Genomic DNA, 13,064 nt, shown 5'->3' on the forward strand with positions numbered 1-13,064 from the left:
TTCACCTACATTAACTCCTGGTACAAGGGCATTTTCCAGATTGCCAAATAAACACAAGCTCCAATAAGTCGCTAAAAACAGACAACAGGAATAAACTGGAAACAAATTGAAAAAATGTGCACCTTGTATTTTTTTTAGGATTTTTTTTTAAGACAGACCTCAAGACAACGAAACAAGTGTACTGTAAATAGTAGGCACCATAATCAATAGGAGCCACCAATACTTAAACTTGATTTAGGCCACATCCAGAACTCTTCTCTTATTTACAAATTTTTAAATTAAATACAACATTAAGTATCTCATTACATACAAAGTAAGAAAAGAATACTATACAGCTGGGAAAGATACAGCATTTCATTTAAATAGTTACATTACAGATAAGATGAACAGTACCAGCTTAGCTCACGTTTTTATGATGCCTTCAAGAAAATCCTTCTCTACCATCTCTTCAATTTTTTGCCTTGCTTTGCTGGAGAAAGTCTTGAGATTCTCCATTTTTATGTCCTTATTGGGAAAAGAGTTGGGGTAAAGGACAGGGCTCCCTGAGTGTCCAACGCTCCTGCTCGTGACTTTGCTGTTAAAAACTTGGCTGAGTACGTTAAAGAAAGGCAGAAGCTGCTCGATGCTGCGAACAGTGTAGAGGGTTAAAAGCAGGTGACCCGGCTCCCAACTTAGCGTTTTCCCTGAGCTCTCCTCCTCTGGGTTCTTCTGCAAATACAGAGAAATATGAGACAATACAGGAGAGAAGAGAGAAAGGGCAGGTACAAACAAAGCAGCCTGTAAGGCCCGCAGATATTTTCCCATGTTCTGTAATGTGTCAGTGGCAGGCACTGCTGCCTCGGCCCCAAGCAGGCCCACAGCACCTGCATCCCGCTGGCTGGCACGGGCCCAGCAGAGCTGGCCCCCAACGGCCAGCATCAGCACTGAGAAATAAACCCAGTGGAGGCTGCAGCAGGAACCAAGGCCTTTGCTTTGGAAGCGGAGCCGGGCGCGTTCGGCAGGACAGCGCCACAGCCCCTGCCACGGCTCGCGCCAAGGAGGCTTCCCTCGGATGCTCGCCCCGACCTCCTCGGGCTCCCGAGGGGGATTTCTGGAAGCCCACGAGCAAAGGCAGCAGGAGCGCAGCAGGGTGCTCTCGCTGGCCCGTGAGAGGCACTTGGAATGGCCACAGGCTAAAACATCCAAGCAGTAACGTCCTGCTGCTTCCTGGCAACCTGCTCCTTCCCTTTGCTCACTCGGAAATCAAGGTGTTTTTTTTTTTTTTTTTAGACAAAAGTTATTTTTGCCCTTTAAGTGAAAGGAACTGTCTTTCCCAACTCCAGTGCCTTCATGATATCTGTTTCATAAACAGTGACTAGATTAGTACAAAATATCAATGTGTTTAATATTTTCTTTTGGTTCTGTTTTGCTCCCTGTCATGGGAAACAACTCTTCTAGCTGTACTATTTCCTCTCCACAAGGTTTCAAGACACAAAAAGCTAGATAATAAACTGGAGTAACAAAACAAAGAGAACTGCAACCCTCTCCAAGCCATTTCCTCACAGCAGTAACTCAGAAAACACAACTCATTTGTCAGCCACTTAAACAGGCAACTGGCAGGGACCAGATTGGGAGTTATGTGTGGCAGAAATTGTGATTCTGTTGTGGTGTGTGGTGATAATTCCTTTTAGAACTCTCTCTCTTTCGAAGATGTAGGAAACCAAGGTAAAAATAAGGGCACCTGTGATTTTTTTAGAGGACAAAGTTGTCAGATTGTGAAGTGAAATAGACTTCTCTTTTTCATTTCCCCCTGAGAACTGGATACTACTGCAACGTGATGGTAGCGTGGTGAGCTTGTTTCACAACCCAAGCATCGAAGACCACCCTCACCTGATGCTTGGCCATCTCCAATCCCTCCAAAACCATCGTCTTAAAGTCCTCCTGCTTGTCCTGCGGAAGGAAAGAGGAGAACTTTCAGACTGCATTTCATAGAGCACAATAACACTTCGCCATGAAGGCCGTGCAGCTGCCTGGTGGGGGTGGTGCTGTTTTCCAGCAGAAAGATCGGCCATCCCAAAGAATCCATCAGCCAGAACCACCCCGCTCTGGAGCTAGGGGACCAGACGCCACCAGACTGTGACAGCAGGCACAGTTTGCTCCTCTGCTCATTGCCCTCAGCGCCAAGGAGGTTTGAGGCATGTTCTCAGACTGCAGCGCCTGACCCACAGCACAGCCTGTGAGCGGGGCATTAGCAAGAGCACCAGGGAGCAAAATTCAGGTCAACTGAAACATTTTGCTCAGAAATAGTATTTTCTGAAAAGAAACACGCAGCTATACTCAACTGTATTCTCTGCACAAAGAAGAAATGGCCTGGAAACCAGTGTTTATTACCTTAATTTTATTTCATCCTCATACCCCCAGTTTTGGTTCAAAATGTGCAACTGCTGCCTTGACTACAGGGTTCTAGAAATTCTGGATGTTCTGTAAATTCTCATTTTGCAGAGCCCTCCCTCCGCATGTCTCTCTCACTGGCTTGTGCTTTGCCAGTTCACGCAGAGACATCATTTGCAATGTGACAACTCCCCAGCAGGCACAATGCAACCTAGGACAGCGGGGCTATTCCAGTGGGAATCTAGATAGCCACCCTAGATAACTTCCTTTCCACAGAACAAAACCAAACAGTTACTGGCTGTGAAGGTGTTCAGTGAGAAGCAGGACTGGCAGGAAGGGACCTACCTTAGCTCTTTTCCGCAGCAGTTTTGCTAGACGTACCACGTAAGGTTTAAATTCCCTTTGATGAGTGCCCTGTCTTCGCACCTCCAAGCCCGAATCATCCGACGCCTCTGGAATAAAAGCCCAGCGATACCTGCCACGAAAGAGCACGAGCAGACGTTATCCTTACTGACCACACAGACCTTCTGCTACATCTCAGGATCAGGGAGAGTAAAGCTAAATTTTAAAGTAAAAGGAAAAACAAAATCCTTGCAAAGGTGGAAGAGGAAAGCCATTCTCCGAAAAGAAAGAGAACATGGTTGAGAAAAGGAGCTCTTGCTTTTTCTCTCAGAATTTTCAAAAATATTTTAAGTCTGACAAAAATAAGAAGGGACAGAGACTCTAGAAGTAGCCGTGTTCACATCTCTCCTGTGTATAAGGGAACTGAAAGCAGTTGCACAAAAGTGAGAATTATGAATAAATCCCCCCAAAGATTAAAAACACATCAGAGAACTTCCAAGGAGATGGATGTTCAGGGAACACCCAAGTGGCATCGCCCGAGGGGCAGAGCAGAGCAGGGCTGCACGCAGGGCCCTTCTGCTCCCTGCCGCAGGTAACGGGAGACACGGGGCGGCTGGGTCAGTCCTGCGCCGCCTCTGCAGCAAATCCCGGGCCATTTCTGTGTCTTCTGCAAAGCCCAGGCGCTTGGAGTCCATTTCTGCAGGACTGCTGAGGGGAAGGAGTTTGCAGACACAAACAGCTACTGACCACGGAAAGCCGGTGCCCCTGTCGCAAGGGGCTCAGAGCTGCCTCCTCCAGTCAACGATGCCATTGAGGTGAGGTCAAGCTGAGATCATGCAGTCTTCTGATCTGCTGCCTCAGTCATTGAGACACATGGGTTTATTTGGGGTTCTTGGACATGACTGCAACTGAATACTTAAAAAAATAATGCATTTTAATAAATCACCACTACTCCTGATTAGCTCACAAGCCACAGGCTGAAGAAAACTGGCTCTGGGGCCACACTGATGCTGGGAGGAAACTCCTGTCCTGGGGGCTACTCTGGGGCCAGAGGAGGCCAGAAAGAGAAAAGAAATAGGAAAACCAAGATTTTAAACACTGGAGTTTTATCTTTTACTTACATCTGAAATTGAGGAAGGTTTTCAGAAGGCAAAGCTAGGGCCAAATCCAGAAACTTGCAAGCAGACAGGTACAGGTTCAGCCACCTCTGGCTATTGTAGGAGGTGGAGAAACCATTGCCCCCTGTGTACGTCGTCTCCAGGCCAGCAACAGACGGGCCAGAAGTCCTAAACCAAAACAGTGGCACGTGAGGCAGAGCAGCCTGCAGCTCCAGGGGAAGATCCTCCTTCCGCCCTTGCCTTTATGAACAGGCAACTCTCTGGTAAACCCTAAGGTTGATCCTGACCCCATAAATCAAAGCAGAACTTCACAGGTCTTCGCTATGCCTGGAGTTTACACTTAAATGTAGTTTGTTGCATCTGATTCCTTTCAGTCATGCAAATTAAGAGCAAGTCCTAACTTACAAGTCAAGTGGATTTTCCTGTATCTTAGGGAAGGAATCTTCAAAAGAACAAAGAGAAGTTAAGTAAAACTGAAGAGCAAACTTGGCACCTAACTGCTTTTTGTTCTTTTGCAATATCTGCCTCTTCTGTTAGAACCACCTGAAACTGGGTCATACTGGGTAGAGAATGGCTGGGATGCAAACAGACAATGAAACAGGGAAAAAACCTTCACTCATTTGATGCCTTTATAACACTGGAAGAAAGTACCTTTTTTTTTTTCATAAATACTCTGTCAACCTTACTCCAAATACTTGTATCATACAGAAAAGCTCTGAGGTCATATACACACATTTTAATTGCAAAACTAGTATTATTTTAGCCAGTCAAACTGGGTAGACTCAAATTGTAAGAACTAACATACTTCTATTGCATGATTTACCCTTAGCTGTTTTTGAGCAAAATGGTAACGTTATTTTTGTTTGTTTTGCCTTCCAAGAAAAATAATCTGAACGTTACGTCCTCGGTCAGATCGGAATACTCTTTACTTGTCCTTTTACTTTGAACTTGAACTTTTTTCTGAAGGCAAACCGTTTTTAAAACTATTCGGCTATTACTATGTCAGAAGATTGCAGCTTATGCTTACCTGGAAATGTCTTCATCTGCAGTTAGCTCCTGTTCCATTAATAAAAACACTTGTACCTGAAAATCAAATGCTGTATTTTAATACCGTTTTGTATGGACTGTGACACAAGAAAATTCCCTAGGGTGGTCTGAGGAATAAGCCGTAAGCAGAACTGATGTTGTCTGGAGCTTTTTCCAGTCATGGATGAGGCAATAACCCACTGAACTGTGGATGGCACTGACATCCTGACTCCTCCATCTCTCTCTTATGCAGCTCACACAGCACAAGGAGCACAAGGACATAAAATGACTCTTTGATAGCCAGAAAAGCTCTCATGGCCAATCCCCTCCACTACCCAGAAAGGGAGCCCAAGCCAGAGTAACACCTGAAGGACACCAGATAAAACATAATATAAAGGAACGGTCATGCTCAAGTGTGGCCCCCAGGGGAAAAAAAAAAGAAAAAAGAAGAAAAGAAAATCACAGCAGTGACTCTAATTTGCCTTCTAACTTAGCTGTCCCTTAGCTAAGGGCCTCCAAAAGGACCCAGCCGAACTCCCTGCCGAAGCGCTACCAAAACCGAACCGCCGGCGGCTGCAAGAGCCGAGCCCAGAGCCTCCACACGAGGCTCAGAACAAACGTCCATCCTTGCTGAAACAGGGTGACCCAAGAAGAAAAAATGAAGCAAAACCTGGGGCCTGTTCTACATCTAGCTACAAGAGTTCAGCAACGGTGTGGTGGAATCACCACGAGTTGCCAGTGCAGCACGGAGTCTGCCTCCCTCTTTATGCAGGTTGTTCTCGTCCTCGTCGTTGCAGGAGGAGGGCTGAGTAGCCAGGGAAGCAGCAACAGGACGGGGTGAGAGCAGGGAGGGAGCGTGTACAGTTGGGAGGGTGCAGGTGACCATCTACACTGGTAAGAAAGAGTAAATAGGGAACACGGTGGAATAAAATAAGCAGTATAAATCAACAAATATTCCATGTGGTATAAAAAAAAAAATAAGACACCAGGACTGAAAATATATCAGCATTCAGTTTAAACTGTGTCCAGTGTACATTTAATCACACGCAGTGCAGCAAGTTTTGTATCAGCAACAGATTTACTTAAGAGCATGTGGCAGTTGTGTCTCAACTTTACAAGAGTCTCCCAAGCAGGAACACTAAGGTCAGCTCACCAGTTCCGTGATCATGGTGGGCCAAAGCGAGGTCAGGTGCTGCGGAGACATCCTTAAAAGCAACACTCTGAAAAACAGGAACACTTGGGAATGAAGAGTGGGCACCTGTGGCAAACGAAGACTTTCTACCAGCCTTTCTGAAATAACAAAAAAAAGCAAACAAAGATTTCTCAGTTCAGAATAATTCCAGCTACCATCTTTTTCTTTCCTTCATTTATCCTCATTTATCCAGTACATTGCTACAGCTTATTGATTCTGTCAACATAAAAAGTAACCACTTTTGCTAAGCAATGAATAAACACAAAAGCCTCAGACAAAACAAATACCGATTAAAGTTTTCCACGGTAATGCAATACTGCATCTGAACATTTTCCTCATCTTATGGAGGACTACACCCCATTCCCGAAAGAGGAGCAGATTCCAAAATATGCAATTTATACATCATACATACAGGCAAACAAACAAACAACATTTACATTGTTAAAAGGTTGCATCATCCCAGCATGTGAAAGGCTGCATCACAAGCCACCTCACAAGGACAATATTCTCTTAGTTAATCATAATTCCCACTGAGCATTCAACACAGAAGTAGATATAAGGTCATGACAGGGGATGTTATCCCCATTTCAGCAGTCAAAAAGCACCTGAAGGGGTACCCGAGAACACTGGTCAAGGTAAAAAAGAGGCAAACTAGTGAAACAATCTAGCTAAAAGTCAACTGGTATCTAAGGACTTTGGATGGGAATTCCAAGGACTTGGAGATCCTTGGGAATTGGGAATCCGGGTACTTTGTAATCATTTAAGATTTAAAATATTCTCATTGAAATTAAGAGAAATTTGGCATCCAGCCAGGGAAACTGAACACACAAATATTCCAGAGGACAAATTTACCTGCTGCAATCCAGAAACTGCTCTCCCGGGTGGCATGTGGCACTGAGCACGGGGATAGAACTTGCTCACAAGAATAGGCCTCAGCCACGAGCAGACTCAAGAGCAAGAGCTCCCCTGAGCGGTGCGTTTTTACCAACCTTGTATGTCGGGCAGGTACTTCTGGTACTGGTCCACCTCGCTGCTGAAGATGGCGAAGGCCAGTCTCTTGAGCAGCATGGCGCGCTGCTCCAGCTCCGCGTCGCGGTTCGCAAACAGGTTGAGGGAGCTGCTCTGCGCCACGGCCACCCGCGCTGCAGGGACACGAGCGGCGCCACCGTCAGCCTCGACATCCCCCTCTGCCTCGCGTCGCCGCAAACACCACTCTTTTTTTGTTGCTGCATTGCATTCGTGTGGTTCAAAAACATCCACTAAGAAAGTACCATTGCCATTTGCATTTGTAACCACACTGATTTAAAAATGTATACTGAGAATAAATCTTAGATATACACAATCCCTCTGGCCTTTTTTTTTTTTGTCTATTTTAAATAAATTTGCATGTACGGATTGTCAGAAGTTTGTGCAGAATCAATTTTTGCTTAAGCAGATCAATGTCTGGAAAAAAAAATCCTCTCTGGTTAATAAACTCTGTTGTATAAAGAAAAATCACTGCGGGCTGAGATGGTCTAAAAAAATTCCCTCACTTCAAATGATTTTACTTATGAACTTCTTTCCTGTGAGGGTGACAGAGCCCTGGAACAGGCCACCCAGAGAGGCTGTGGAGTCTCCTTCTCTGGAGATCTTCCAAACCCACCTGGATGCCACCCTGTGCCACGTGCTCTGGGTGTCCCTGCTGGAGCAGGGGGGTTGGACTAGATGATCTCTAGAGGTCCCTTCCAACCTCAACCATTCTGGGATTCTGTGAAAAAAAATTCCAGTCTCTGACAATTATGCAGAGATGAGCCAAAGTTTTCAAAATACTTTGCTTTTTTTCTCCATTTTTCCCTTTGAGAAAAGTTACCACAAGTCAGTAATACTTACTCATCAAATCTCTGAATGTTGTTTTGTCATGTGTCATCAAATTATCCATAATAGCTCTCCAACTAAAAGGAGAAGATTGCACACAAATTAGAAGAGCAAGAAATCCTTAGAGGAAGCTTTCTGCACTTTTAACTAAACTGTCTCGCATTTGGTAAAACTTCTAACCTAATCTCTTTGCTATATAGGTCAGTACAGTTTGATTAATATGGATGCTTAAGAATTTTATCTTATTAAGTATATGCATATATTTGAAAAAAAATGAAGTTGAAAAATCATGCTTCTTTTTTTTCTCTCAAGAGAGATAACTTGGGAAATTTTGCTCTGCAATACATATTTTCACGTATAAGAGCATACATACATAAAACACGTAAGAGCCACCAATACGAGCAAGAAGAAACCTTACTGGTTAACACAGGAAGCATCCATTTGGAAGAAAGTGGAATCCATAAAGAGATCAAACGCTTCCTTCTTCCACGCTCTTCTTGTGTATTGATACCCACTAAGACTGCTTAGTAACTGCACGCAGGCTCGATAGCTGGATGCATTGTGAGCACTAAACAAAAAGCCAACAGGAGGCAATTTTCAGCAGTTTTCAATAGCTATTCTATCTTTATCCTATCTGATTCAACTGAAGCATCGGACCCACCAAATTTCTATCATCTATAAAGGTGTATGTAATTGAAAAAATTGTAAAGATACCTGTGATTACGGAGGTAGGGAACAACATAGTGCATAATATTCACAAGCAAAGGAATAACTCTCTCTTTTTCATCGCTGTAGAAAACCATATCCAGGAGATGAGCCAAAACCTACAAGAAGTGAGAGGAAATGTTACTGCTCACACCCCAGCTACTTTATGCTTACTATAAACATTTTTTTTTGTTCTGTGTGCATTGAGTGAGGCAATCAAATTCCAGCTACTATATAAAATCCAAAGTAGAAACATGCCTTCGACTTAGGCAAAAACATAAAAGCATAAACCTTTGGTCAAAACATTCTACAGAATAAGCTACAAAAAAAATTACAAAGACTCAGTATGGTTATCAGAAAATAACACATACTACTAGCAGTACAGAAAATCTGCCACCAAAATCATCCCCTGCACCACACATCTGGAACGGCACACTCTGCTTTGCATCCATCTCACTGAATCTTTATAACCTGCTTAATTAGTTTTATATATTCTTATATGACAGGAACCCTTATCTTTTCACATCAACGTTTCCAGTCAAATCTCTTTTCCCCAACCTTCTAATCAAAAGCCTTTTGCAATATAAAAGATTATTATAAATCAGTATTTAGTACACCTGAGGAGACATTTACCTCAGAAAGTAAGGTTAATGCATGGACACTATAAACTGATGGAGTTATGTTTGAAGTTTCCATTGCTGGAGACAACATATCTAAACAAAAATAATAATAAAAAATGTCCAAAGTTAATTTTCTTAAGTCATCATTTACTTTACAAGCATATTTTAATATAATATTCTTTGAAGTTGTACAGACTCTGTTAGATACACTACAGAAGATACCAACACCTGAGCATGCTAATATGGAAGCATTTTTATAAATAATTTACATATAAAATACTAAATTAGAATTTTAATTCTCTCTAATACATGTATACATACTCAAATAAGCTAAAACTTTCTTAATTTTGGTCTGATAATAAAACTAATTACAAATGCTTTATCTAAAATAAAAGATGAAAACAAAACCACCTTCAACATCAGATTCCAGGTTGTTTCCATCAACCATGATCTTGGGGGAGGGTTTGACCTCCAAGTTCCGTCTTAGCCACGTAGTCTGTTCCAAGGAGGAGCCAGCAATTGCCCCAATGGCATCCACGATCTTGTGGGTTACATCCTGGTGGAACAGCAACAACTAAACAAATGCAAAATGCATCATCCTGCCTTGAGCTTCCTCCCTCTCTCTCTAATGTCTGTGGGTTAAGAATAAATCACCCCACATAAAACGTTCTCCTGTAACAGGAATTGCACCATTTTGCAACACGATCACTATTCCAGAGGTGCCACCTGCTCTTGGCACATGGCAAACATACATAGAGTGAAGTCTGCACAACTGAGGCTTCATCTTAACCCACTGTGCTATGAATTCTAACTGCTTGCGTCTGATCCACGCAAAACACAAGCACCTGGCTCTCATTTAAACCAGAGTACATCCTTAGGCCCCTACTCATCTTTAATTAAACTTTCAAGGCAGAATATAAAACTGCCAGCAGTGAAAAATGTTCTGTTGCCATGGTGGTCATCTGCACCTCTTTCTTCACCTATAGGCATCTAAATTTTTAATATTTGTTAAAAAAAGAAAAAAAGAAAAAAACATGTTCCAGTAAATTCAATTTTACCTCACAGCAAAAAGAAAAAAAGAAAAAAAAAAGTAGTTTAAAAAAGCAGTTTCATGCAGCCAAAATCACATGGTAGTAACAGAATGAGCTACACAGAAGGACACATCTCTGAAGCCAATAGACTTCTTAGAAAAACACTGAGGGGTTACCCAGTTTACTTTGGGTTCCCCAACAGATTTTTTTCAAACAAATATTCCACGAGGAAAAAAAAAAAAAGAAAAAAAAAAAAAAAAGGAGAGAGACACAGACAGACTTCAGGAAGCTCAGCAAATAAGAGAGAAAAGTTTGGAAATCATAAATAGTGGCATAAAAGAACAGACAAGGTCTCTGCTTGTAGAAATCACCTCCGGGCACTAGAATGCTAAATAAGAACAGAATATATATACATTTGTTTTTAACAGAGGAAAAGAAATACTCATTAAAAACTACTCAGTGCCATGGGCTGCCTGGTTAGCAAAGGCTGCTCTCTCACCCCACACCACTTTTGTCCTGTGACTGTTTCTCTAACACATCTCACCAATTATCTCTCCATGATATCCTCCCTACAGCTCATTTGGATACACTATTGTCATTCATATGTTTTCCTTAAAATGAAGCACCTGATGTTCAATATTTTCAAAGCTAAATATGTGTGTGTATATATAAATATATATATATATTTACCTGAAGATCTCTCTGATCTTTCTTATTCTCCAGACTTGGATTTTTCATAATAAACTCATTAAGAACACTGAAAAAAATAACCAAGTAGATACAGATTTTATTCTTATAATAAAAATTCAGATAGGATAACTCTGAAAAAAAAATGCATGCATAATTCTTATTTGCTTAATCTTCAGTTATTTCTATTTAATTTACTAATATGGTAAAAAACATGTTTCCCATTTTCTTAACTGGACGAGGACATTTCCCAAAGACCTAACCAGAATAGTTTATCAGATGTATGTTTTACTAGAATACACAAAAAATATATTTAGGGACAATTTATTAGCAAAATTTAAACCAAAAAATAGTGCTTCCTTGTTTTATACAGAAAACTATATTCATCATTTTATTTCAAATACTCCCTACCAGTTTCTATGTTGGCAATTAATCTTTTCTGGTAGGGTATGAATTTACATACACTTATTAAACAGCAATTAGAGTCACTTTCTGAGTAAAATCAGAAGCTTAAACCTACTGTTTAAGGTCAGAACATATGAGTCAGAATGGCTCAAATAATCAGTAATCTAATAAAAACCTTGGCATATCTCCCACCACAATATACGCTTTTATCCATACAATCATTCCCCATAGAATAAATTAATTCAATAGACTAAGAAATATGGATTCATTTTCTCTCAAAAAAATAGTGACAGTAATTTGGAGTGATTACCACTTCAATATGATTTCACACACTTATACTTGCTCTTCCTTAAAAATCACACATATCAAGTGCTTACCCAAGTATAAGGAATTGTCCTGGAGCTGGAAGACCAACCTGGATAGAGTCCTTCAGGAGAAGCAGCAGTGATCCCCAACTATCTACTAAGCTGGTCACTGGAATCCTAAAAGAGAAAGTAACGACAGCAGTGAAAACAGCATCTTCTCTCTCAAGAATCCTGCAATTTCTTTTTATTTCACAGTTCTCCTGTCTGATATTGTGAATCAACGTTCACATAGATCTTTTCTTGTTTAATGCCTTTTTTAATACTAAGTGGTTACAACAAGCTTGGAGCTTGCAGACTCCAGAAAAGGAGGGAGGCAGAACTGTGTACTCAAACGAGCAGTGCCCAGTTCAGTTTTCGGTGGCTGAAGTGTGTTTTAGGTGGGGGAAGAAATGGGATGCAGAATTTGGGAAATCCTAAAACACCTTTCCTCATTATAATACCTTCATTTCAAAACTATTCCTTTTTCACTATTTAGATTACACAGGGATTTTTGTTAATTCTATGGATTAAAAAAGATAAGTATGTCTGGATTGTCTACCTACTTCTTGGTGAGAGAAATAAAATGGAACTTCTTGTCTTACCTCTGAGTATAAGCATAGAAAAACTGCAACATGCAGACTTCCAGTGAAAGATGTTTCTAGGAAGAAGAGATGAAATCTATATGATTAAAAAGAAGCAGCTGATGACAGTGCTAAAATGTTATGGCAGCAAGTGAGGATAATTTATTTCATTAACAGTATCTTATGAATTCCCATTCGGGTACCTTTATACAGTTATTCTTTTCTTTTACTTCTTCCTTCTTTTTTCCACTTCTCCTTCTCACCTGAAAGTAGACAACCTGACTCCAGGGTAGATGTTCATTTCCCTCGTGCAAATACCCTATTCCTGTGAAACACCATCTTTTACAGAAGGAGTAAATGGGATTCTGGAGCTTTTCGATAAATGGTAGTAACTTAAGAAGCTATAACCTCCCTTTTCTTTCCCTCACAACGGTCCATCCATCTACTAGACAATCAAAACTTTCACACTGTAGTGACCACTTCAGTGGTAGCATGAACCACTTGCTTGAATTTGTGAATGAAGTATCCAACCATTTAATGTCTAAGCTTCTGTAAAAAGATATTAAATGAATAGTGCATTTAGAGTGTTCATACCTTGTCCTTTGCTATGGCTGGAGGTTGCTTCAAAACTTCCTTCACTGTTTGTATAACAGTCTCAGTCCTCATCACACTGATGGAGCGAACTAGCTCTACCAGTAGAAGTTGCTCTTCACCGGCCGCAGGAATCACCTAAAAGGATCAATGTCTGTCAGAGACCTTCATCCCAGGCAATGCCTGTCCCAAAATTAA

General features: G+C 41.4%; 1 protein-coding gene across 7 annotated transcripts in view; it reads right to left on the reverse strand.

The window, feature by feature from the left end:
* Positions 1 to 78: 78 nt before the first annotated feature.
* DOP1A (DOP1 leucine zipper like protein A) overlaps positions 79 to 13,064 on the reverse strand; it is a 56,230-nt gene continuing 43,244 nt past the window's right edge. For 4 of the 7 annotated variants that reach the window (XM_088520293.1, XM_088520294.1, XM_010217637.2 and 1 more), the window contains 16 exons: positions 12,870 to 13,004; positions 12,297 to 12,352; positions 11,728 to 11,832; positions 10,949 to 11,015; positions 9,639 to 9,783; positions 9,241 to 9,320; positions 8,617 to 8,726; positions 8,321 to 8,470; positions 7,918 to 7,979; positions 7,038 to 7,190; positions 6,010 to 6,146; positions 4,858 to 4,913; positions 3,834 to 3,998; positions 2,716 to 2,845; positions 1,870 to 1,929; positions 79 to 708 (listed from right to left, as the gene is read on the reverse strand). In XM_088520293.1, coding sequence (XP_088376419.1) covers positions 403 to 708; positions 1,870 to 1,929; positions 2,716 to 2,845; positions 3,834 to 3,998; positions 4,858 to 4,913; positions 6,010 to 6,146; positions 7,038 to 7,190; positions 7,918 to 7,979; positions 8,321 to 8,470; positions 8,617 to 8,726; positions 9,241 to 9,320; positions 9,639 to 9,783; positions 10,949 to 11,015; positions 11,728 to 11,832; positions 12,297 to 12,352; positions 12,870 to 13,004 — 1,917 coding nt within the window. In that variant the 3' untranslated portion in view covers positions 79 to 402. Of the gene's footprint in view, positions 709 to 1,869; positions 1,930 to 2,715; positions 2,846 to 3,833; positions 3,999 to 4,857; positions 4,914 to 6,009; positions 6,147 to 7,037; positions 7,191 to 7,917; positions 7,980 to 8,320; positions 8,471 to 8,616; positions 8,727 to 9,240; positions 9,321 to 9,638; positions 9,784 to 10,948; positions 11,016 to 11,727; positions 11,833 to 12,296; positions 12,353 to 12,869; positions 13,005 to 13,064 lie in introns of those variants that run through there. The other 3 variants (XM_088520296.1, XM_010217638.2, XR_015913122.1) reach the window with 2 other exon arrangements.

Source organism: Tinamus guttatus, unplaced genomic scaffold (assembly GCF_059628265.1).
Source record: "Tinamus guttatus ecotype Peru unplaced genomic scaffold, ASM5962826v1 Tinamus_guttatus_pri_ptg000085l, whole genome shotgun sequence".
NCBI classification, from domain to species: domain Eukaryota; kingdom Metazoa; phylum Chordata; class Aves; order Tinamiformes; family Tinamidae; genus Tinamus; species Tinamus guttatus.